The sequence below is a fragment of the Peromyscus californicus genome, unplaced genomic scaffold, assembly GCF_007827085.1.
Source record: "Peromyscus californicus insignis strain IS unplaced genomic scaffold, ASM782708v3 Scaffold_23__1_contigs__length_62951481, whole genome shotgun sequence".
In the NCBI taxonomy this organism is placed as follows: Eukaryota; Metazoa; Chordata; class Mammalia; order Rodentia; family Cricetidae; genus Peromyscus; species Peromyscus californicus.
Genome location: NW_026294534.1, coordinates 6441841 through 6466169, shown reverse-complemented (window position 1 = coordinate 6466169; position 24329 = coordinate 6441841). Strand labels below are relative to the sequence as shown.

The following is a 24329-nucleotide window of genomic DNA, read 5'->3' as shown; positions in this document are numbered from 1 at the left end:
CTGACAGTGACCGCGGGAACGGGGTCAGTGGTGGAGAAGTCGCTGGGGATCAGTGATGGTGAGGGCCGGGCACAGCAGGGCTTGGGTGCACGCCCTCCATTCCCTCCATTCACCACAGCCACTGCTGCAGTCCTGAGTGACAGCTGCCTCTTCCCGTTTCTAGGACTTCCTGCAGACCTTCTCCCCTGACGTCTTCCGGCTTTTCTGCATGCGCACCAGCTATAGGTCAGGTGAGCTGGCGCTCGTGGGCCCGGGGAGGCAGAGTGCCGGCCTGCGTCAAGGCCATCCGGACAGTGTGCTTGCTGGCTTGCCCCAGGTTTACTGAGAAGCGAGCCTGGAGGAAACTTCACTGGGAAACACGGGCTCAGTGCCCCAGGCCAGGCTGCTCTTCCCAGAGTCCACTGTCCTGTCTGCCCATCTGTGCACCTGTCACTGAAATGAGCCCTGTTGCCCAGAAAGTTCCAGGACGGCTTTCGCTGAACCTGTTTAGGGGCAGGGCTCATATGCGCAGGTAGCCCTTGGACCATAGCACTGTTTTGCGCTGGTTTCTCAGGTACTGTGTGTGCTTCAGGGCACACTAGGCATTTCCTCAGTGACCATCTCTTCCTTTGCAGCCATTGAATACAGCGACAGTACCCTGTTGGAAGCCAAGCACCTCCTGCTGGGGCTGACCTCTTTTGTAGAGGACGCACAAGCCTATGTAAAAGGGCAGCTGACCTGTGGCCCCGTTGGGGAAGACCTGCTGTGGGAGAGGTAAGCGGGTCATATCAGTGCATCGTCACCGGGAACAGGTAGCTAGGATGAAGAGGCCCCCCTGGGAGTAACCGCATGAGGCAGACTCCCTCGGGAGCTGGCATCTAGTCATTTCCACTTCCCTTTGCTTCTGAGCCCTGCACAGGCTGGTGTTCATCTGAGCGGGGCATGTTTCCATCTTGTTCCAAGTGGCTCACAATTGCCACATTTGGTAGGGAGGGGCTGTCACCTCTCTAGTTGACCGTTTATTACAAAATCACCCGAGTGGATACCATGCACTCAACAAATGGGCAGGTTCCCTTCACTCAAGTTTTTATTTGGCTAAGGTGGTAACTCAGAGAATTTGTTACAAGACAGTAAACAGGACCTAGGAAGGGTCCCCGAGTTAAAACATTTCTACTTCTTGGAGAAAGATGTTTGTGTATTCAGAGTTGGTGGAGGGCAGCCTAGGGTCCCCAAGGGCTGCTGGAGAGCCCCTTACCCGCCCCATCATCCTAGCCGACTCCCGTATCTCACTCCAGGCTGACCAGCACCAAGAAGGCTGTGAAGGCTGCGCTCGCCAATGACTTTGACACACCAAGGGCGGTGAATACCATCCTGGACCTTGTGCACCATGCGAACAGACAGCTTAGGGCAGTCTCAAAGGTAACTTGAATGCTGTGGATGTCAGGGCGGGGGCTAGTCCTAGGGAAGGATGGGCACTGACTACCAACCAGCTAGACTCGTCTCCTGAAGCACTGGGGCAGCTCCCAGTGAGCCTTCCCTTCTGTGAGGGTCTCTTCCTTCATAGTAAACACATGAACATGGGCAGCGGGTGTGTGTGTGAGCTCTGTGTGTGTGTATGTGAGCGTGTGTGTGTGTGTGTGTGTGTGTGAGCTTTGTGCTCCTGACAAGCAGATGGTTGTGTCACGTGACTGCCACTATGAGTGTTGAGGAGCCTTTCTGGTGGCTTGGAGGCACCTGGAGGGAACTGTGTGTGTTGAAACAGGAAGTTGGATTGGATGTGTAGCTCCACAGTGAAGTGTTTGCTTAACACATGCAAGGCCCTGAGTTCAATCTCCAGGACCCATCGCCTCCCCTCTCCAAAAAACAAACAAAACCCAAAACAATGTGAAGTTGTCTGCTGGGACCTGGACACCCAACTGGGTCTCAGGCCACCTGCTGAAGCAGGTCCAGGGGATCCAGCACTGAGGGGGTGGCTCCAGGTGGCCATGTACTTTTGGGTGAGTGACTCTGTCAGCACCACAGGTGGGCAGTGTGTCTTGACAAGCGTCTAGGGGCTCCATGTCCATAAAGGCACCAGACAGACCATGGTACCTTTCTTCTTAATCCCCTGCATGGTCACCAGGGGGCTGAGCATTCCGTCCCAGCTTGTTCAGGCTGACATTACACACACCGAAGGCAACCAGTGGGTCAAACCAACCATACTCAGGGAAGCTGGCTGTGGGTGCTCCCAGAGTTCCTGAAGCCTGCCCTCAGCCTTCTCTTCACTTCCAAGTTTCACTTCCTGTGACTCCCACACCACCTGGGTACCTCTAGGGGGAAGGAGGACACAAGCTGACTAGGGAACAGGTTGGCACCTGCCATTCCAGGCATGAGGCTTGGCTCATAGGGGTCTCTGAGTCAGTGGACAAACACCAGACTTCCCAGGATTCCCTTGTTTTCTACTCCCAATCTGAGACCCACAGTTCCCATGACCTTCCCTCTACCATGCCCCATGCACCGTACCCACAACCGTGCTTAACCCACAGGATCTCGATGTGTAAGGTCCTGCCATGGTGCGAAAGGCAGGCAGAGGCACACGTTATCAGCGTGCCTGGACGGTAGGGTTTGCCAGTGAGCCTGGCTGTGCGGGAGCCCACGGAAGCCAAAGCAGATGCTCTGACCTCACACCCACCCTCCTGCAGGAAGCTGCTGGCCCAAGGAGTCCCACTGTGTTTGGCGCCATCATCTCCTACGTTGAGCAGTTTTTCGAGACCGTTGGGATTTCTCTGGCAAATCGACAGGTATATCCATCTCTTTCAAATGCTTTGTTCTCAGACTGCCTACATATTGCACACTGGCCACTCTCCTTTGGAAAGTGTCCACTGAAGGACGGCTGGTCCCCGGCTCACATACCGGAGATGCACAGTTCCTGTAGCTGACCCTCTACCCTTGACCAGCTTGCAGCAGAGCGGCAGTCAGCCCCCGTCTACCAGTTGTTTTGGTACCCAAGCACAGAAAGGTGCATGTGAGGGCATTTCCTGAGCCATAAGAGATGGCAGTGGGCATGAGTGGGTCCCGTTTCCTACAGCTGGCATCTCTCTGGCTGCAGGAGGCCCTCTGGCTTCCCCACCTGTCCAGTGGGTTCCTTCACAGAACAGGGATGATTCTGCCTTCCAAGACCTTGATGTAAGCCAGCTATGTGTGAGGTCCCGCCTGTCTGTGTCGTGTTGGCTCTATATGAATGCTGGGGCCAGATCCTGGTTGTCCCTTCCTGTGATGTTCAGCTGTACCAAATGGACAGGGCAAGGCCACCAGGTCCTTCCGCAACCCTCTCCTCCCTTCTAAGTGAGATGTCTTGGTCCTGTGAAGCCAGCCTGCCTGGGCTACAAGGAATGCACAAGTCTCGTATCTACTCAGTTCCCGTGAAGTACATGGCTTGTGGTGCTGGCCACGTTCCCTTGATGTGTCCCATCGTCCTCTGGATGTCACTGTACAGTTTCCATGCAGGTGTCTCCGTGCATGGAGGTGAGGGGAGTGTGTGTGTGCGCGTGTGTCCAAGTACACGTGATTGTACCTAAGGTGGCTCTGACAGCTGTCTGTGGACCCTGAAGCCCAGGGTCACTATCCACTCTCTCTTCTCTCCTGTGAGCACCAGGGAGAAGCCTCCAGGAGCTGCACAGGTCAGCTCTTCTCTCTGGGTGGCCCCTCCTCTGCACACAAGGGTCTTTCTGCTGGCGGTCTCTGGCCCATGCATGGACATCACTGTGGGTTCTCAAGTCCCTTTTAGGGTCCCTTTCCTCCTCCCTCACGTCACTCTGCTGCACCTGCCAGCTTTAGGGCTGTTCTGGAGGGACGAGGCAGGGGCTCAGAGCCATCCTCCCAATGCATTCTACATGCACTTTTCTTGTGTCAGCATGGAACGCCTGGGCTGTAGCCAGGCCACACCTCTGTCAAGGCTGCTTAGTGTCACTCTCGAGTAGTGGCAGTCCTGCCAAGGGTCTCTTGCTGGCTTCCAGACAAAGCTGCTTTTTGCTTTAACGGGGACCAGCCTTTGGGCCCCTTAGGCAGTGTTCGTACAGCTGGACAGATCACTCCATGGGAGCTCAGTGTGTGCACACATGCACACAGGGTGGGCTGTTTGGCATCTACATTGGCTTACATGCTTGGCTATGGCAAAAGGTGTGTCTTCACTCATGCTTAAAAGGCTTAGGCTGCTAGACTCTCCTGAGAGGACGGGATTCTGCTGATACTTGTCACACCCTACAGTTGTTGCTGAGGCCTGCATGGGACCAGAGTAGGTGTTACCATCTTAGCTTCAGCAATCCTGGTGCTAGCTAGCCTGACACCCTCCAAGTTTCCCCAGAAAGAACAGCATCAGGAAACTGATAGACATGGACCAAGCAGGCCGTGGGGGGTGGGGACACCCTGCCTTGCTGGGCTGACTCCTCTGACAGTGTCTCATTTAAATGAGGCTCAGTGTGTTTCAGGAGACAGCAGCGCAGCAACCCTGCACTGTGTGGTCGATGAACTCGTGCGCTTCAGGCTGAAGGTCCGACAGTATGCACTGGCCGCACCTGGGGCTACTGGGGAGGCCCGGAGACGGCAGCTCCAGGAGAGGCAGCCCTTGCTAGAGGCGTGTGATGCGTTGCGCCAGGACCTCGCCACCCACGGCATCAATGTCAAGGTCAGCAATACTGCAGATGCAGGGCCACCAGTGTTACAAGAGACAGAAAAGGGGCAGCCAGCGGCCAGTCCTCCAGTTTCTGAAAAGATGGCAGATGGGGAGGGTGTGTAAGCGGGAAGAGCTCCACCCATGTGGGCAAGGAGCCGGTCCTGTCAGGGTGCCAGAGTGCGGTGTTAGCCGTCTCCTGACACCCCGCTGCTCTCTGACCTGGCTTTCTGACCTGTCCCCTTGAGTAAGAGGATGTGATGCCTACTCAGAGTCTTCTCCTTCAGGACAGAGGCAGTGCAACCTCCACATGGGAACTGCTGGATCCAAGGACAAAACACCAGAAGCCTGCAAGTTGAGGATGAGGCTGCTGCGGTCCCACATGCCACCACGTCATGGCGTCTGCTCTTCTGTGATGAAAACTTTATATTAAAGTTGCCAATTGTGGCTATTTAGCCAACAGTAACATGGGCCTGTGTGTGTTCAGAACTGCCTGGAAAGTTAACTGGGCAGTACCATGATGGCCACATTCTCAAAATTCCCTTCGGTAAGTTCACATCAGCTGTTCAGGAGACATTCTTGAACATGGTTGGCTGGCCCCTGTGACCCAGGACTGGACAACACGAGGGGACCAAAGAGCTGGGCCCATTAATTAGCATGCAGTTGCCAGGCCACTCGGGAGGGAGGCTCAGCAGGCGGAGAGGAAGCCACAGTGAACGGCAGGTAATAGCCACGGGTGACAGTTAAGCCAAGGGCCCCCAAGTCTCCTGCCCTTCCCACGGGCCTCTAAGGATCTCCAGGTGCATGGGATCTCCTGGTGGTTCTGAACTACTTGAAGTTAACACCCACTCACTGAGCAGAAAACTATAGGGCTGAAGAATGCCCACTGGACCCTGTGAACCTCAATTGAAAACCAAACCCTGCACCCACCAGCCACCCGCGAACTGGAGCCCTGTGAGGGCATGTCTAGTATCTATCGCAAGGGCGCAAGAAGCAGAGAGCACAGACTCCAGATGTCCTGTCTTAGAGCAGGCCCTGATCCATTCGGGCTGCTGGGAGGATTTTTATTCTGATTTTCTCCTCAGCTACTGCTGAGAAGCCAAGAAAACCGCACAAGACCAGATTAGTGTCAGAACATATCAACTCTATTTTAGGATAGACGACAGCTATGTCCTGAATCCTCTGTCAGCTAGTTTAGCTGTGTGCAGCTGAGCCCACGGCCCGTACATGGAGGACAGTCTGTGGCACCCCTCAGTCTGCACTGGCTCAGGTCGTGAAGAGCTTGCTGAAGGTCGTTCCTACCTCGGCGATCATGTCGGTAGTGGTGGTGGAGCGGCCGTACTTCTGGAAGGCCTGATGATTACACTCCCTTGTGAGCGTGCAAGCACCCCAGGCAGCCACCAGCAGTGGGCTGGAGCTGTAGACAAGAGCAGAATCAAAGGCCTCGCTGTAGGGCCTGCTGAGAGCTCTGACTCTTCACCTCACTACCTTCAACTCCCAAACAGCAGGCTCAGGCCAGCCGGGCCCTGAGAGGGCAGCTTTACTGCAGCTGACCCTGGCCTAGGAAGCACCAGGAGGCCCTGGCTCCCATCCCTAGAGATGGGTCGGAACCCGACAGGGAAGCAGTTTTTCCTGGTGTAAAAGAGAGGCGCTTGTGGTGGTGCGGCTGTAACGGTGCTCACTGGTCTTCTTAGAATGTGGCAGATGCCTGAGGTCTGCATGCAGACCTGCTACTCCACTGCACACCCCATCTTGGGCCACAGGACGAACCAGAACCACCCTTTGCACCATTACCCTGCAGAACCGAGCAAAGTTAAGTCCACCTGCAACACCGTTTGCACCAGTGGTGTCAAGTGGGGCTCCAGAAACTGGGCACCGCATACCTAGCATGTGTGGCCACAATGGTCCACAGCACAGGTCACGTGTGGGCAATCTGTAAGCTTAGCATCCTGCTGCCTTAGAGATCACACACCTATGAGGACCAGTGTCCAGAGGGCCACCCCTCCAGCCTGTCTGCTCTCTACTTCCAGTTTATAGCAGGCACTGCTGAACTCTCCACAGGGTGTCCTTAACCAACCATGGCTGCTCGGATTCTCCCCAGTGCCAGGGCCCCACCCTCTGGGTAGGTTTGGGTCCAGCATATGTGTAGAAGCTCCTGTGGACAGGTGAACCTTGGTCCCAGATGTCTCCCGTGGGGCACTGACAGTTCATCTGGGACACAAAGGACTGTGACACGAGCTGCCGGAGAGCTGACGAGATTAACAGGATCAGAGTGGGGTGACAAAGGTGTGCCATACCCATTTGTCTTCTCTGGTCCAGCCAGGAGGGCCCAGTGCACCAAGACACCCAGGGAGCCCGACAGGAGGTCTCCTTGCCCACCACACCTGCGGCCGCTGCCTTCCTGGCTGCACACAAGCACTGCACAGAACAAACACGAGCAGGCATCAGTCCCAACGCCAGGAGCTGCCCCTCCCCTTGTCCTCACAGACCAGAGGACGAGCCCCTGAGGAGAGCAGGTCGACGCAGGGCACATCCTGAGCCCCGCCTCCAAAGCCCCACCAGCAGCATCCCTGGGTGGGTACCCACATGGATGCTGCCATTACCCATTATATGCCTGTGCACATGAAAACTGTTTTCCTGGGGAAATGTTTTCAACCTGGGGCTGCATCTGCATGTGCTGGCCTCAGGAGCGCCTCATGGCTAAGGTCCGGCTACCCTGAGAACACTCCGTGCATTTCCTGTCCTGGCTGTAGGTATGAGTTGGTTCACATGCGGGACCAAGTGTCCCTTTATTCTAAGGACTCTGACTTGAGGTTCCTATCAACGACTCCAGATCTCACTAACAGCTGCTTACAGCTGCTTGTACTCAACAATCGGGTGGCCTGGCCATCTCTAAGAGTGCAGAGTGGCAAGCTTACCAGGACACCACGCACTCTCCCTGCCTCCACTCTGTTCTTGGCGGAGCAGCCCTTAGGCTCCCGGGGGAGGCAACTGACATTTCCAACTAATGTCAGTGCTGAGGTTTCCTCCACTTCCCAGTTATAACAAGACACAATCCAACAAAAGACTCAAATGACTATTACTACGTGTGGGTGCCTCGGTGAAAGGGAAGTGACAGGCTAGGGATGGTGGCCTAGGACTATGCAGGGTCTCTGTCTCAGACTGCTCCTGAAAGTGTGTGTGTGTGTGTGTGTGTGTGCGTGCGCGTGTGTGCGCGCGCCAGAGGGCGAGGTCTGGGACTCTTGCTGAGCCTGCAGTGAGGTCTACACCATGCCTTGTGTCGCCACAGCCCCGTGCAAACCCCAGAGCAAACACAGGAGGACTTTACAGAGGCTGTGGCCAGCAGGTTAAATGTCTGTCCACAGGTATGAATCAGTGAGGCTTCCAGGCTCATGCCAGCGTGGCCTCTGAGCAGCATGGCAAATCCGCACTCACCCTGCTGACCATTGGAGATCAGGTCTTGTTCTCCTTTCTGGACCACTGTGATGTTCCCCAGGGCCTGGCTGAGCTTCAGAACGGAGTCACTCTGGTTTGTGGTGTCCATCGGACTGCTGAACTACAAACCAGGACAAGCAGAGAAAATCAAGTCCTCCTGGACACACAGAGGGTTCACCGGGGGCAAGGTGAGTACCCATCCTGTCTGTCGCAAGTCTCAGATGCTCATGGCCAAAGAAATCAAGGGCACTGGTTAAGGGCTGAGGGGTAGAGGGTAGGAAGTGGCCAGGACTTCAATGGTACCAAGCCCTCCAAGGGATGCTGACACCAACGCTTAATCTAGACTTGTCCTCCTCGACCTGGCTAGTCCAGGTTTGTAGAAACAACACAAATCTGGATGAGGTGATATGCACATCCCTCCCCCACAGAGCACAGGCTTTTGGGACATGCATTATCAGGATTCATGGTTTCATTTTATTTCACTCTGTCCCCATACTCCATGGAGCAGAGGCTGTAGCTTTACAAATTAGCCCTTCAGGACAGGGAGTGACTTTGGCCTGTGAGCACAGCAGGCGGTTCCTGGCTCAAGCCCATCACACCATCATACATCCGATAAATTCCTATGGGAACTATAGGAGGCATGAAAAGCATGCGTGGCAGAGCCCAGGGCAAACATCTACTGGGGATCTGCACGTCAGTCTCCCTGCAGAGACAGGTCCACGCCTTGAGATGGGCACAACCTGGAGCCCACTTCACCCCAGGTCAGGTCTCTTCTTCTCCAAAGCCTAAGAACTCACCACAGCTTCCCAGAGCCTGCTGAACTCCACACGGTTGGGGGTGAGGACGGCCTTCTGGTAACCGCGGATGAGGGCTGGCTGTTGAGCTACCAGCCACAGGCCATCCTGTGCAGAACAAGGATGCACCTTCACCGGTGGGCCTCAGAGACCCTGTGCTGACTGTGTGGGGAGATGAGAGGCCACACTCACCGCGTCGATGACAACAGGGATGTCCCTGGCCTTGGATGCTTCCAAAATGCCCTGCCAGAAAAGCAGACAAGCTGAACGATATAGACAGCAAAAGGCCTTGTACGCATGGCTAAGTCCTGGAGAGGCCGGCAAGCTAGACACCGCTCACCTCTTCAATGGAATGAGGGGTTCAGGTGCTCCCCTGGAATGTCAGCAACGGATGCAGTTTCACAGCCTGGTGATCTTTGCTGTCTGAGACAGGCTCTGGCCATGTCTCCCAGAATTAGTTTACTTATCCTAGACCCCTCCCCTTAAATCTTGAGCATTGATTCTGGGCCATAAACCCATCCTCCTGAGTGACGTCACTTGTACTTTACAACAGCCTGAGTGACTCTATGTTATCTTAGGAACAGGCCAATCCTGAAACCTACAGGCATTCTGTTTACCTCAGTCAAGCTCCCCAGACCCTAAATCTTGGGCACTGTCTGAGTCAACAGCACCCATTTTTGTGAAAAAAGCCAGAAGGACTTTGTAAAGAATCTCAGTGTAAACATGTCTTAAATTGTTGTGTACTTGGGACTGCAGTAATTGTTATCTGAATGCTTCTTTCAAAGTTGTGCTGTGCTTAAATATGGCTAAAGTAAACGATCTGGGCCAGACTCCAGAAGTCCTGGCCCAGCACCGGTTACCAAAATCGGGCCAATCCAAGTTCCATTCTTCCTCACCCTGGTCGTTTCCCCGCCTGCTGTAAGCCTGCGGGGACCTCCCACAGAACAAGTGCATCTACTCTAGAGGAGGAAGGGAGCTGGCAGTGCTTATGTGGTCCCAAGCAAGCAAACAGTACAGCCAGTATGAAACAGCAGGGGCAGGCCCAGCATGTGGTTCCTAGGCTAGCCCATGAAGACCCATCTGCCACTGCCAAATACCTAGCTCATGTTATACTTCAGTATTTCAAGTCTCAATTTTTGGGGATTCTCCAAATCAACAGTTATCCACTTTTCTTACCATTTTATTTTATGCTTTTATTTAGCAAGTGATCATATAATAGTGAAGCGTTTTCCCCTGACAGGACTAACCCTCAATCCCATGCTGAAAGCTTCAAGGGCTTCTTCCCATTTAAAAAGTACAGGTGTGGGGCCGCTGCGACACGTGCACACCCACACATGCAGCATGTGCACACAGATGCATTTTTAAGATTGAAAGGAAAAAGTGATGGACAAGTAGTGGAAAACACGAGGAGACAGAGTGACTGTAACCAGACCCTGACCCTCTCAGTGCGTGTTTCCTGGGTGTCCTAGTCAGGGTGACTGTGCTGTAGGAAACACAGTGAATAAAGAAACTGGGGAGGAAAGGGTTTATTTGGCTCGCACTTCCACATCATAGCCCATCACTGAAGGAGTCAGGAGCTGATGCAGATATGGAGAACTGCCTTGCTCATGATGGCTTGCTCAGCCTGCTCTTACAGAACTCAGGACCACCAGCCCAGGGATGGCACCACCCTCAACGGGCTGGGCCCTCCCCCATCAATCACTAATTAAGAAAATGCCCTACAGCTGGTCTCATGGAGGCATTTTTCTCAATTCAGACTCCCTCCTCTCTGATGACTCTAGCTTCTATCAAGTTGACATACAATGTCAGCACACCGAGGCATGTGCCAGCGGAGGAAACACACATTTTGTCTGGCACTGGCCTACGAGTTCCGAGTGTGGACACAAAAGCCCCCTAAGCAAGGGCAGGGCACATGAGCCTCAGAGAAGCCCGTTCCTCTCAACAACACTCCGGCCTGATTGCTGTGCTCTGCTTTACTGTTAACCCACAGGGGTCTGCCATTCAGATCTTAGGTTCATTTCTGATTTTCATGCTATTTGGCAAAGTGACACCAAGTTCTCTTTTAGTTTTCCCTAACAAAGCAGAGTAGCAGCCCAAAGCTATTGCTTAAACACTGGAAAGGGCCATGGTTCTTTCAGAAGGGTGAGTTCCAGCACCCAGGAGCAGAGCCCTGTGAAGGTGTGTATGAACATTTAAAATATCACTCACAGGCGTAGTAGCACACGCCTTTAATCCCAGCACTGGGAGGCAGAGACCTCACTTACAAAGAAATAGCCCCTCACTGATGCTGGTGGCCTCGGTTCCCCTCTGCCCCACAACACAGTTCCATCCACTGCCAATCTGAGGCCCGAAGACCAACAACGATGTGCAGCTGAGCCCGAAGATCGAAAGAAATACTTTCGCCCCAATACTGCATATGAGAGGTAGAGCACTTAACAGTGACACTACTTACCCTGACATTGTTGAGAAGAAAGTTGTCCCTACCTAGGCCAGGTCCCACAACAAGGGCATGCAGCCTGGGGAGCCATTTCTCCACCTCCTCAACAGCACCGGAACTGTCACTAAAAGGGGGAAAGGCAGAGTGGTTTTCTCAAGGCTTCCAGTTACTTACTTTAAACCATTTAAAGTGTGTGGTATGGGGACTGAACCCAGGATCCTGAACATATGTCTCAGCTCCAAACCATTTTATTCTGAAAATAATTGAGGTTTGCAGTGAACTTGTACACTACTGTGGAAGTTCCCACAGACCCCTTTCCCTAGCCACTACTCATGTGAGCATCCTACATATGCACATTCCAGAATATCACCAGTAATTCAAGTGCAGACTGTCAGCTCTGAGCAGTTGATCATAACCCCATCCTGTCCTGGTCTAGGATGTAGTCTGGACCCCACCCTGCATTTGACCTTTTTATCTCCTCAGTCTTCTCCATGGACTAGTTTATTTTTTGTTTTAGCTTGTTTATTTTTCAATCTCTGTGTATCCCTGCTCTCCTGGAACTTGCTTTGTAGACCCAGGCTGTCCTTGAACTCAGAGATCAGCCTGCCTCTGCCTCCCGAGTGATGGGATTAAAGGCGTGCTCCACCATGCCCGGCTTGTTTTAGCTTTTAAAGGCTGCTTCTGCCTGCATGTCTGCCTGTGCATCACATGTGTTCCTAGTACCTGCAGAGGTCAGAAGAGGGATCAGATCCCTTCACGCTAGCACTGTGGATGGTTGGGAGCTGCCATGGGGACCTCTGCAAGGGCGGCTAGTGCTGTCCTGCTCGGCCACCTCTTCAGCCCCACTTGATGTTCACTGTGGATACAGTGGGACAAAGGAACCATCCTGTCCCGATGGTCCAGCTGGATGGTTTACTGTGGATACAGTGGGACAAAAGAACCATCCTGTCCCGATGGTCCAGCTGGATGGTTCACTGTGGATACAGTGGGACAAAGGAACCATCCTGTCCTGATGGTCCAGCTGGATGGTTCACTGTGGATACAGTGGGACAAAGGAACCATCCTGTCCCGATGGTCCAGCTGGATGGTTTACTGTGCATACAGTGGGACAAAAGAACCATCCTGTCCCGATGGTCCAGCTGGATGGTTCACTGTGGATAAAGTGGGACAAAAGAACCATCCTGTCCCAACCTTCAGCTGAGTTTCAGTGCTTGGTGGCACCACCCAGGGCGATATGTAGGCCGTGTCACCACTGAAGCTCTGAAGGGCCCCTGGGATGCTCAAGCATTGTGAGCATGTGCCTCAGGCAACCCGGGACACTCCATAGCACAGCATCTGTGGCTCCCGTGTCCCAGGTCTCTCCTCTAGTCCTCTCACTGTCTTAGCTGAGGCAGGATGATGGACTTGCTATGATTTTCTTTTTTTATGGTGCTGGAGATCAAACCTCCACTTCATGAGCTATATCCTAAACCTTTTAAAAGTTTTATTTGATAGGGCTGTTAGTTCAACCTGGCCTCTGATTTGAAAGCGTCTGGCCGGAGCCCTTGCTGGAGTGAAAGGTGAGTGCCACAAGGCCTGGCTTCATTATACTTTTCTTACTCTATGTAGCACCCAGAGCACAGCTGCAGGCAGACACCCACAGTGCACTCACAGGACTGGGTGGACGATCAGCTCTGGGCTGTAGGACTTGATCACAGGCGCAGCCTCCTTGGCACAGAACACGTGAGTCAGATCTGCACCCTGGGAAGTGAAATGAGAGGTGTGCTTAGAGAAGGCCACGTTCAACAGGACCACAAGTAGCTCTCCGCTCCAGCTCTCACACCATGCATATGATGTCTGACCACCTCTGTTACTGAGTGTTTATGCCCCCAAGCCCAAACACTGATGAAAGCAGACGCCAGTGGCTTTGAGGAAGAAGATGCTAGGGGATACAGCAGACTTCTCTCCCCTCCAGGCTGGGGGGGGGGGGGGGGGACGCCGCACAGGCACAGAACCACTGCACCAACTCCGCCTGGTCCGGTTCAGCCTACTCAACCCTTTATACCAACTGCTTAGCTGGATTAGAGACACCAGCTGCTGACATCACAACCTACAGAGGCCTCCCAGGATCCTCTTGGTGAAGTAAATTGCAAGTCAACCCTCAGCTCTGAGCGGGCATAGAGTGCCCAAAGCTGTCACGTTCTGCTCTAGAAGGTAAACTCCCCTGAGACAGGGTCTCTCATTGAACCTGAAGTTAGGCTGGTGGTCAGTAGACCTCAGGGAATCCTCCTGTCTCTGCCCTCAACAATGCTGAGGTTATGTTTTTATGTTCAGGCTGTCTGTGTACTACTCCTGAAGTTGTCCATAAAATGTTTTTACATTCCAAAAAAAGGGGACAAATACTATAGAATTGTATTACATGAAATATATACAAATATACAAATTCTGTCTATGGAGACAGAAAGATTAGACGTTATCTCAAGATAGAGAAGAAAGGAATATAGAGCAGTGATTTACTAAGTACAGAATCTCTGTTTTGTGTGATGGAAAACCCCCCACAAATGTAATAAATCAATACAATTAATGTAATTAATGAATATCATAAATATTAATATTGAATGAATACTGCGAATGTAATCAATGAATACCACAAATGTAATTTTAAAAAAAAGTCACTTTATAAACCTTCAAAAAAAACAAGAACAACAACAAAAAACACCCTCAAAAAAAACAAAAACAAACAAACAAAAAAACAAAACAAAACAATGCTGAGGTTACAGGCATGGATGGCCACACCAGGCTTTTAGTGGGTGCTGGGAATATGAACTCAGGCCCTACTGAGTGTACTTCAAGTGTTCTAAGCTGTGCAGCCATCTGCCCAGGTCCCTAAATAACCCAACTTTTATTCAGAGAAACCCCAATAAAAGACTCTGAGGTAAACCTACCACTTTCAGAGCTGTGATTCCTGCAAAATATGGTGCTCCTGTGTACCTAAAATGGAAACATTGGAGTCAAGTCGTCAGTGAAGCAAACACGTGTCTGCCAGTAACAGGTACCAATGCAAACAGATACGAATCATATGTGTGGGGGGGGGGCTGGGGAGATGGCTCAGCAGTTAAGAGCACTGACTGCTCTTCCAGAGGACCTGAGTTCAATTCCCAGCAACCACATGGTGGCTCACAACCATCTGTAATGAGATCTGGTGCCCTCTTCTGGCATGTAGGGACACATGCAGGCAGAATACTGTATGCATAATAAATAAATCTTTAAAAAAAAAAAAAAGAAGAAAAATATGTGGATAGATGTGAATTATCAACAAGTGATACAGACTCCAGGCCCCAAACACAAACTCAACAGGTAGGAGATGCTCCGTAAACGTTCACACACGAGTTGGAACTAGAAAAGCCTCACGTGAAACCTGGGATCGTTTCTCAACACTGGCTTGTGAGAGTCTACCATGTACAAGAAGAGCTAGAGAGAGAGCTGCAGGCTTCTGCCGGGGACGAGGTGGGGGTGACCACCAACTCAAGACAGTCAGCAGAGACCAGGTCCTCAGAGTAGACCCCTGTCTTCTATGAGTGACACCAGCAGAAGCCACAGAAGCCACACAGGGCCATTCGAGCCACACTAGCCACTGCACCCTGCTGTGTGGTTCCCAGCTTCCTGTCCACGCTCTCACGGCCCCCGGCAATCTCTAAGCACAGTGGCATGCTTGGCAAGGTGTTCACATGCAGAGTGACTGTGCTCATGGCCACTGGTATGTGCTGACGTCTGTGCCCACCCCTGCGAAACAAACCAGGGACAAACGCTGAGCACACAGGACCCCGGGCCCTTCTCCACATGACCTGCTCTTCCGCAAAGTGTGTCCAAATCACCAGAGAAAGGACCACACAGGGACCACACATATTCTCACTTTCCCACAGGCAGGGTTCTTCATAACAGGGCACTGCAGAGTGGACAAAGGCCGCTCAGGCCCACAGGAGCTCACAGTCCTCCACACAGCACATGGAAGCCACCAGGGAGAGGACAGTGGAGATGGAAACAGAAGCCAACACCTGAGGGGAGTCTTAAGCCAGACTAATGGAACATTCCAAACCAGAAGTCATCCATCCAGACCTACCCCAGAGAAATGGCGGTTTCTAGAGCAGATGATTTGGATGAGCAGTGTCAGATGACAGTACTTACAATGCAAACCAACTGGGTCCCCAGAAGGCATGGGTCTCCTCCCGATGACCACAGCCGGCGCTATCACTGCTGCTAAGAAGCCTACAGGCAGCCGGTCTCCACCACGCACACCAGGGCACGCGGGGCTCACCTGCTGCCAAAGCACTCCTACCTCCTGATGAACCGCAGGGAGGCAGGAGGATGAACCCAACACAGCCCACCATCTATATACACATCGAAATCTACCAGCTAAGACTTCAGCGGGAATTTTTGTTCTGTTTTGTTTTTCAAGAGAGGCTTTCTCTGTTTAACAGTCCTGGCTGTCCTGGATCTCGCTCTGTAGACCAGGCTGGTCTCGAACTCACAGAGATCCGCCTGCCTCTGCCTGCCAGGTGCTGGGATTAAAGGCGTACACCACCACCGACACCACCGTCTAGCCAGCTGGAAATTCTGAATCCAGTTATGAGTGAAAATTCAGAGGGAAGCAGAGCTGGCGGCTGGAAGCACTCGGCAGCCCTGCCCCAAAGCTCTCACCCGCTGCTTTGCAGACTGTGAAGCGCAGTGGTACGTGGACAAGGTGACCACAGGTTGAATGTCCAAGTAGGAAGCCATTTCAAATCAATCACCAGCCAACCTGAGACAGATGGGAACGAAGGCTGGAAACCCAGGGGGATAAACAGCGAGGCTCAGTGGGATCACACCTGTAATCCCAGCATTGGGAGGAGGAGACAGGAGGATTGTGAGTTTGAGGCTAGCCTGGTGGGAAACTGTCTCAAGAATAGTGCAGCTATCTGTGCACAGAGGAGTGACGTAAGTGTGGGCAGACTCTCAAACAGGAGCAAGGGAAGAGCTGGGGCCAGGCAGAAGGACTCACACACAGGGACAGATTACAGATCCTGACACACTGCACACAGCCGTAAAGAGAGAAGATAAAATGAGTCTCAACAAAACGAGGACCTACACAAAGTCATGCACTTTAGACACACTTTCAAACTGCCCAGCAGGCTAAGGCCTGCTGGGAACTCCTTCTTGCTGTGAAGACAGCACAGTGTGCAGTATGGAAACCAACACGTGCAAAAACCTGTACAAAGGCCGCACAGGCCCACGGGAGCTCACAGCACTCCACAGCACATGGACACACACTAGGGTGAGAGACCCAAAGCATGGCCACACTAACGCTCAGCAGCGGGCCCGTCGGCTGGGCTGCTCAGACCCTTTCTTATTTAGTCAGGAAGGTGATCAGAGAGAAGTACTTTACACTCTATCAGACTGCATTGCAAATGATCACCGCACATGGATGGACAGATGGACCGATGGGGGAAAGAAAGGTAGGTGCACAGATGGATGGCGGAGGGAGGCAGACAGACAGGCAGGGGGACGGCCTTTCTCCAGCACTCACTCTTGACAGCCCCCGATTATGCCTATTCTTCCGTCCTGCCCCTTGTGCTTCTTCGAGGTCAGAGCAGGCACAATGTTTCTCACCAACTGGAAAAAATTCTCCATGTCCTTTGTCGAGTGTGCTGGGTGGAGGGAGAACGCTCTTTGTAAAACTGCAAAACAGAAAGATGAAGTCCTTAGAGACTTGAGAGTATCCCACCATCCAATGCGCTTCCCAGAGCTGCCCCATGAACCCACTTCATCTGGAGGCTTCGCTCTTAGTTCTCTTCTGGGGGGAGCGATGGTCAGAAAAGACAGCCTGACAGCAGCACACTGTGCCGGGGCCCTCTGTAACGAACCCAGACACTGTGGGGACACTTCTTCCAGAAGTTTATCAAGCTATAGACCGCCACATTTCAACTCTAACCTTTAAAGCTTGTGAGGGCTCTCTCTCTTCACACCTGGAAAGCAAGCTCCCATCTGCAACCCTGCCCCACAGCCAAGTCTGACAGATCGACCCTATTGTTCCCAACTGCATTTCCACACTCAGTGGATACTAATTAAATGACCTAGGAAGGCTCTAAACACTGCACATCTCAGCTCAGGCTCAAGGTGGCACTGTGGAGCAACCGCACTGATAGAACTCCCCCGGCTACACCTGGCCTGGCTCCAGAGCGCAGCACCTAGCCCAAATCCACCCTTTGTGTCTCGGTTACCTTTGCTTCTCTTGTCGCCCTCCAGGTGACTCTAGTCAGAGTTTCCCAAGGGTACAATGCCTATGCAAAACTTGTTTTGGAAGACTCCAGCACACTGTGATAGTCCTTCACTGAGTGTTTGCATTTGGCACTGTCTCTTTTTTTTGGTTGTTTTGAGGATATGGAAATCAACTTGCTCAAGTGTAAATCTGGAGAACAATAAAAATGCCCTTGGCTAAGGGAAGGGGTCTCAGTCCAGGAAAGGGCCGAGTCCTCCTGCATCTGGAAAGGCGAAGACATCCTCACAGTGCTGTGTCTTCTTCCACGGACCCGTGTGTACCCACACCCGCACAACACCGCACCTCGTTGTGTCGGATTGCCTCCCTGTAATTGGCCCTTCCTGAAAAGCGTCCTGGAGATGCGTATTTTGTCTTAATAACTACACCAGATCAGCTGTAAGGAAATGTTGGTATATGCCACAGAACCCAATGCACACAGTCTCTAGGGTCATAAAACGTGATTCTATGCACTACCTACAGATTCTATAGAATTTAAGGATCCCTGGAAACACTGTTTTCCTAAATCAAAGGCCGACAAGATCCACTCAGGACAAAGCTCCTGCAGTTCCTTGGGGGAAAGTCACCTCAGACTCTTCCTGCCTGACCCTTTTTTACTCAATAAAATATTCCATTATTTCCCATGGGGTGTGGCTGGGGTGGGGGGTGTGCATGCACACACACGCACATGAGGGCCAAAGGTCAACCTTGGTACTGTTCTTCAGGAGCTGTCCACCTTGGTTTTTTTTTTTTCCTTTGTGTGTGGGCGGGGAAGGAGTAAGTGTGCAAGTGTGTGTGTGTGTGTGTGTGTGTGTGTGTGTGTGTGTGTAGACCAGAGGTCAATGTTGGATGTTCTCCTCTGTCACTCTCTCCACCTCACTTTCTGAGCCAGGGTCTTTCACTGAGCCTGGAGCTGTTGAATTTGGCTAGACGGGCTGAACAGCAGGTCCCAGGATCCTCTTATCTGACTCCCCAGCACCAGAGTCCCCATGCCTGAGCAGCAAGCACTTCACTCCCTTTGGAGCCAGGCTCTCTGACTACGGACTGGCTGGCCAGGGTCCTAGGGTTCTGACAGGATCCAGGTCTTCGTGCTTAGGTGGTGAGCACTATGGACTGGAGTCTCCCCCTGACGCTCATGTACATGCACAGATACCCAAATGTAAAGACAGAACTGATCTCCACACCCAACCACCTTCCCCAACTCCCGAGCCTACAGGGAACCTCTGGCAGAGAAAGGCTCCTGAGGCCCTGAGAAGAAGCCGGTCCCTGCAGCCTGTGATCACAAGCCACCTCCTGTCTCCACTGCTCCTTCCCACAGGTTCATCCTGCACTCCCAGCCTGGACTCTCCTCACCACACACAACAGCAACAGCACAGGCCCTCTCTGGTGCCCTGGGATACACCTGAATGACAACATTCAGCATGACTGTGTCACCTCACAGGACTCAATGTCCACTGCAGAGAGAGAAAAGACAGCCCATGTTTGTCCCAGGAGTAGTGGCATCTGAGGAAACACTGCCCTCCCCTTGAGCCTCCCCTCACCCCTCTGAAACCTCGATCCCATTCCTGTCCACCTCTCTCTCCCAACCCCTCCTTACGCTCAGGCTAAAGCACATTGTACCATCATCTGATCACTGTGGGTGAGAAGTGCCAGGCTGAATGCCTAAGGCCATCCTGCTCAGTAGCAGCAATTACCATCTACCTACAGATGAGAAACAGACTTCGGAGAGGTGGCAAGATGTTTCGGTCAGCTGCTAAGTGAAGCTGGCACCTCTGGGCAAACACCTCCATTATTGTACCTTTAGAGCTGTTCCTTCTGTTTCAGTTAATACTGGGAGAGACTTGCAGAGGCGGCCAGGGACACTTTTAGACAACTAAGTAAAGACTCACTGAGCATGCCTAGAAACATTTATGTCCACCATCTTTATAACTGAAACTGAGCATGGCAAGAAGAGTCTGCGTCTGTCATCTTCACCCTCAACAGGACCCTCTACCTTGAACTAAGCAGCCCAGAATGTGTCTAGCATCATTCCCTCTTGAACGATAACCTAAAACTGAGCATGCTCAGAAAAGTCACCGTAACCTAGGATGTGCCAGCCGCTAAAGCCCTTTCCTACAGGATCGATCTCCCCGCTATGTATTCAGGGAGGGCACTGCTCTGAGAGTAAATCCGTGTCCTTTACCTGCTACAAGTAATGGACTCTGCTCCAATCTCTTATCTCCTGGCTGTGCTTTGTGACTCAGTGCTCACCAAGATGTGAATATTACACCATTTACCAAAACGCTGCCACTTGAAGGCAAAATAACTTGTTCTTTAGCCAAATTATTTACTTGATTAACCCAAAGCATCAAATCTTTCTCAGATGTTCTCTAAAATCATTTGGTAGGGAAAAGAAAACTCTGTCATGAAGTACAGCATGTTCCATTTTTAACTAGAACTGTATGAATGCCAAGTAAAATCCAAACCACGGGGCTGGAGAGATGGCTCAGTGGTTAAGAGAACATACTGTTCTTCCAGAGGACCCGGGTTCAATTTCTAGCACCCACACAGTAGTTCACAACTGTCTGTAACTCCAGTTCTAGGGGATCCAACAACCTCACACAGATATATGCAGTCAATACACCAATGCACATGAAATAAAAATAAATTAAGGGTTTGGGGATTTAGCTCAGTGGTAGAGCACTTGCCTAGCCCTGAGTTCAGTCCTCAGCTCTGGAATGAATGAATAGATAGATAGATAGATAGATAGACAGATAGATAGATAGACAGATAGATAAATCCCAACTAGGAACCAGCACTCTGCCCTGCTCTCCTGACTCCTGCCAGTGTTCTGAAACAGCTGTGTCCACCACAGCAGGCTCCTATACCGTCTGGTGAGCTGACTCGTGGAGAGAATGCTATAAGACAAGGGCCAAATTATCCTGGGCTATTTTAGAGACTTTTTTACTTATTTTAACTTTTGAGTGTGGCCTAACATTCTTGCATTAAGCAAACTTCCCAAATGGTATCACTAAATCCACAGGCCTCTTGTGATGGTTAGTTTTTATTTTTCTATCAATTTGAAACAATCAAGAATCACCTGGGAAGAGGGAGTCTCAGATCAGATTAGCCTGTGGCCATGGCTGTGGATGTAGGAAGGCCCAGCTCACTGGAAGCAATGCCATCCCCAGGCAGGTGGTACTAGGTTGCTGTGGAATAATCCTCTTGTACACTATAAAGACTTGTCACTAGAATTGGTTTAATAAAATGCTGATTGGCCAGTAGCCAGGAAGGAAATATAGGTGGGGCAACCAAACTAAGAATGCTGGGAAGAGGGAGAGCGGATTCAGGAGTTGCCAACCAGACAAAGAGGAAGCAAGATGAGAATGTTATACTGAGAAAAGGTACCAAGACACATGGCTAAACATAGATAAGAATTATCCCAGCTGCTATGTACTCCAGCCAGGAGTCACCTAAATCATCTTGGGGACTCATCCTTACAAGACAGTGAGTCAGAGGGACACATCTCGACTAGTCTGGTAGCAGGGCATTCTCTCTGAATCTTTGCTAATCCAGCTATAAAATGTAGATGATACTGATCTTAACAGCTTCGGAGGAAGTCACTGGATAACTAATAAAAGACTATGAAGCCGCCGGGCGGTGGTGGCGCACGCCTTTAATCCCAGCACTCGGGAGGCAGAGACAGGCGGATCTCTGTGAGTTCGAGGCCAGCCTGGACTACCAAGTGAGTTCCAGGAAAGGCGCAAAGCTACACAGAGAAACCCTGTCTCGAAAAACCAAAAAAAAAAAAAAAAAAAAAAAAAAAGACTATGAAGCCTTTAAAAAAAAAGAATTATGGGTTAATTTAAGCGTAAGAGCTAGTTAGTAATAAGCCTGAGCTACTGGCCAGGCATTTATAATTAAGCCTCTGAGTGGTTATTTGGGAACTGGTGGGCAGGCCAGAACCGTCTGTTTACAATGGGTGGTATAAGAAAGTCAGCTGAGCCAGTAAACTGAGTTCTTCCATAGACTCTGCTTCAGCTCCTGTCTTGAGTTCCTTCCTGACTTCCCTTAAAGATGACTGTAACCTGGAAATGGTGAAATAAACCCTTTTCTCCACAAGTTGCTTTTGGTCATGGTGTTTATCACAGCAACAGGCAGCAAACTAGAAGTCTATACCAAAAAGTAGGGAATGCTAAGAGTACAAGAAGACATCTGAGACCAGCACAAGCTTTCCTGCTTTGCTGTCACTGAAGATACGTTTTCTGTCTTTGCCCCATGACTATTAATCTGTTCCACAATAGGGCACATTAGGATAACTTGAATAAACTGAAGAGTCAGTCACTTTACATCAAGACAGAGATCTCTGTTGGTAAAAGGCTGGAGGAAGGTCAATTAGATTTCCCAACACTTTACACTCTTGGATCAAGTTTTAGTTAGCTTACTGCCACGCCTAGTGGATTTATCCACGGAAGTATTAAGAGGCTACTTAAAACGTAAAAGCTATTTACATAAGTAACTTTGTCACCAAGACAATCCAGAGTCTGGACAAACAGGTAGCACCTGTTCGCATTTTGTTGGCTTTAAAGAGACTATGGCTGAGAATAACTACCACCACTTTTATGCCCCAAGTGCTTTAAGTTAATGTGAATTCTAAGTTGGACCATAAGGCAGCAATCCTTACATTTAGTGAGACCCACCCTAAGCACAAAGGGCTTTGAAGAACTAAAGCCCAGAGCTCTACCCATTCTGTGGCAGTTTAGCAAGTCAATGTAGAAATGAAACTTCAGATAAGTACAAAGAAAAAAGTTACAAATCAGAGTGTCTGAACATAAGGCAAGAAAAACCAAGGGAAAAAAGTCTCTAAATAAAGGAGTATTTAAAAGTCTTTTTATGGGTGTGACTGCCATTACAAACTTGGAGGTACCACTTCTCCAGAGCATTCCCAACTACTTAAATTGAAAAACAAAAAGCCCAGATTCCTCCACATTTTACTCTTGGCTATGATCAACAAGTGTGGAGCCCTTGGTCAAACCTTTCTAATGAATCCTACAGCAAACAGTAAACTTCGCCACTTCAAACGCTCACTCCTGGGGAATGCCAGCTCAGTCACTTCTTCAGAGCCTCTATTTATAGTCTGTCTACACAAAGGTGGACTACAGCTCTCTCTCTTTGTCATGTAAGAAATGGGATGATGTGTAGGGAATATTAGAAAAGTAACTATCCACAAACAAGGAACGAAGTCATAGAAGGAGATAAGAGAGCCGAATGACCCATTTGCTCAATCCACGGAGTTCTTCCTCCAGTGTGTCCTATCTGAAAAGGGCCCTACCTCCTACTCCAACTGCTGGGACAGCCTTAGATGTGTCTGGCTGGTCTACAAAGCCAGGGTTACGTAGTGAAACTTAAAAAGAAAAGTGTCTAACTGGGGCACCGAGTCCCGCAAGTCACCTGAATCAGCCCATCTCTCAAAGAAGCCCCCCAGAACACAGTCCCCCAAACGTAAGGTACAGGAAAGAGGGTGAGCCACACCTTGACTCCTCCCACCTCCTCCAAGAACTTGCAAGCTCTGAGCTAGGGCACCGGTACCGGCCAGTGAAGCCAGCCCACGACCCTGCTCACGGAACGGCTGGCGTCTCCCGCGCTAGGTCGAGCCCACCCAGGCCCCCAACAATTCACGGGAGCAGGGCAGCCCCGTCCTCAGTCAGGCCGGCTGCACCGGCTCCCCAGCGCGGGACGCGCACGCGCCCGGCAGAGTCGGCCCCGCAGGGCCACCCGCTGGCCGCGGCGCCTGACTCGGGCCCACCCGCCCGCAGGGGCGGCCCCGGCCGGTACCTGCGTGGAGCGGCGGCCAGTGGAGCGCGATCGCGGCCGAGAGCAGCGCCGCCACGGCCGCCCCGGCCGCCGCAGCCCCACAAGCGCGAACGGCCATCGGCGGGACGCCGGTATCGATCTTACCTCGCCCGCAGGCGCCGATTGCCACACAGTGGACACCCATGGCGGCTCAGCGGACTTCCGGGTTCCCAGCGGCCCCCGCGCGGCCGCCGGGCCACCGCCATTGGTCCTTCTCCTGGGCTCCTGGTCACGTGAGTCCGTCCAACCACTGCCATTGGCTTTGGCCCTGTTTCCCCGGCGAGCCCCCGCAGCGTTGAGCCACGGCTATTGGGTGCTCCTTCTGGACTCCCGGCGGCCCCAGCGCGACGCCGGAAGCGTGTTTCTGACTCGTCCCACCCTCGGGGTCAGCCTCCACCAATCAAACTCTGCGGTCTGCTCAGACGATTGACAATCAAGACACCCAATCCGGACTGGCCCCAGATTGAGTCTCGTAGTAGGCTGCTCACTGAAGATGGTTTAGGGGTCTGGTTCTTTTTTTAGTCGGTAGTGTTTGTCCGTGGGCGTTATGGGACGCGATTGAGTTAGAGGTCAGCTTCCTTGGCAGCCTGCCTGCAGCTGGACACCGTGGTGCCCAAATAAGTAATGATGTCCTTGTCCCCGGTGAGTCCCACAGCTAGGTCTACAGGCCCGTGCTTTCTTTGCCTCTCTCAAACCAACTTCTGGCCCCAGCTCCTCGCGGCCTTTGTGAAAGATAGCTAAGTCCTGCAAACCAGAAAGCATCATACCCATACCTCTTGTGGCTGCCTGCCTTTCATACCTCCACTTTCAGACCCTGAATGAGCCTGGGTGGTGACAAGAGCCGCCTGGGTTGTTTTCTACAACGTGACACAAACCGATGGCTTAAGTGTATAATCCGATGACCTGACTTCTTCGTGGTATGGTTAAACAGAG

General features: G+C 51.7%; 2 protein-coding genes across 8 annotated transcripts in view; one reads left to right on the top strand and one right to left on the bottom strand.

Moving 5' to 3' along the window:
* Cars2 (cysteinyl-tRNA synthetase 2, mitochondrial) overlaps positions 1 to 5093 on the top strand; it is a 28149-nt gene extending 23056 nt beyond the window's left edge. The window contains exons 10-15 of the mRNA XM_052751639.1: positions 164 to 230; positions 615 to 753; positions 1275 to 1398; positions 2661 to 2759; positions 4436 to 4642; positions 4915 to 5093. Coding sequence (XP_052607599.1) covers positions 164 to 230; positions 615 to 753; positions 1275 to 1398; positions 2661 to 2759; positions 4436 to 4642; positions 4915 to 4986 — 708 coding nt within the window. The 3' untranslated portion in view covers positions 4987 to 5093. The remainder of the gene's footprint in view (positions 1 to 163; positions 231 to 614; positions 754 to 1274; positions 1399 to 2660; positions 2760 to 4435; positions 4643 to 4914) is intronic.
* A 550-nt stretch (positions 5094 to 5643) lies between these two features.
* Naxd (NAD(P)HX dehydratase) lies at positions 5644 to 23613 on the bottom strand. Of its 7 annotated transcripts, none has more exons than XM_052751642.1 (10): positions 23502 to 23613; positions 16836 to 16986; positions 14218 to 14263; positions 12945 to 13033; positions 11309 to 11417; positions 9049 to 9099; positions 8860 to 8964; positions 8063 to 8183; positions 6925 to 7045; positions 5644 to 6044 (listed from the first exon to the last, which is right to left on the bottom strand). In XM_052751642.1, the coding sequence occupies exons 1-10, from the start codon at positions 23539 to 23541 to the stop codon at positions 5894 to 5896; spliced, it is 984 nt and encodes a 327-aa protein (XP_052607602.1). In that variant the 5' UTR covers positions 23542 to 23613; the 3' UTR covers positions 5644 to 5893. The 7 variants fall into 7 exon arrangements, with proteins under 7 accessions (XP_052607602.1, XP_052607600.1, XP_052607603.1 ...); XM_052751640.1 differs by having other exon boundaries at positions 23379 to 23541; XM_052751643.1 differs by lacking the exon at positions 23502 to 23613 and adding an exon at positions 23351 to 23354 and having other exon boundaries at positions 16836 to 16988.
* Between the last annotated feature and the right edge of the window lie 716 nt (positions 23614 to 24329).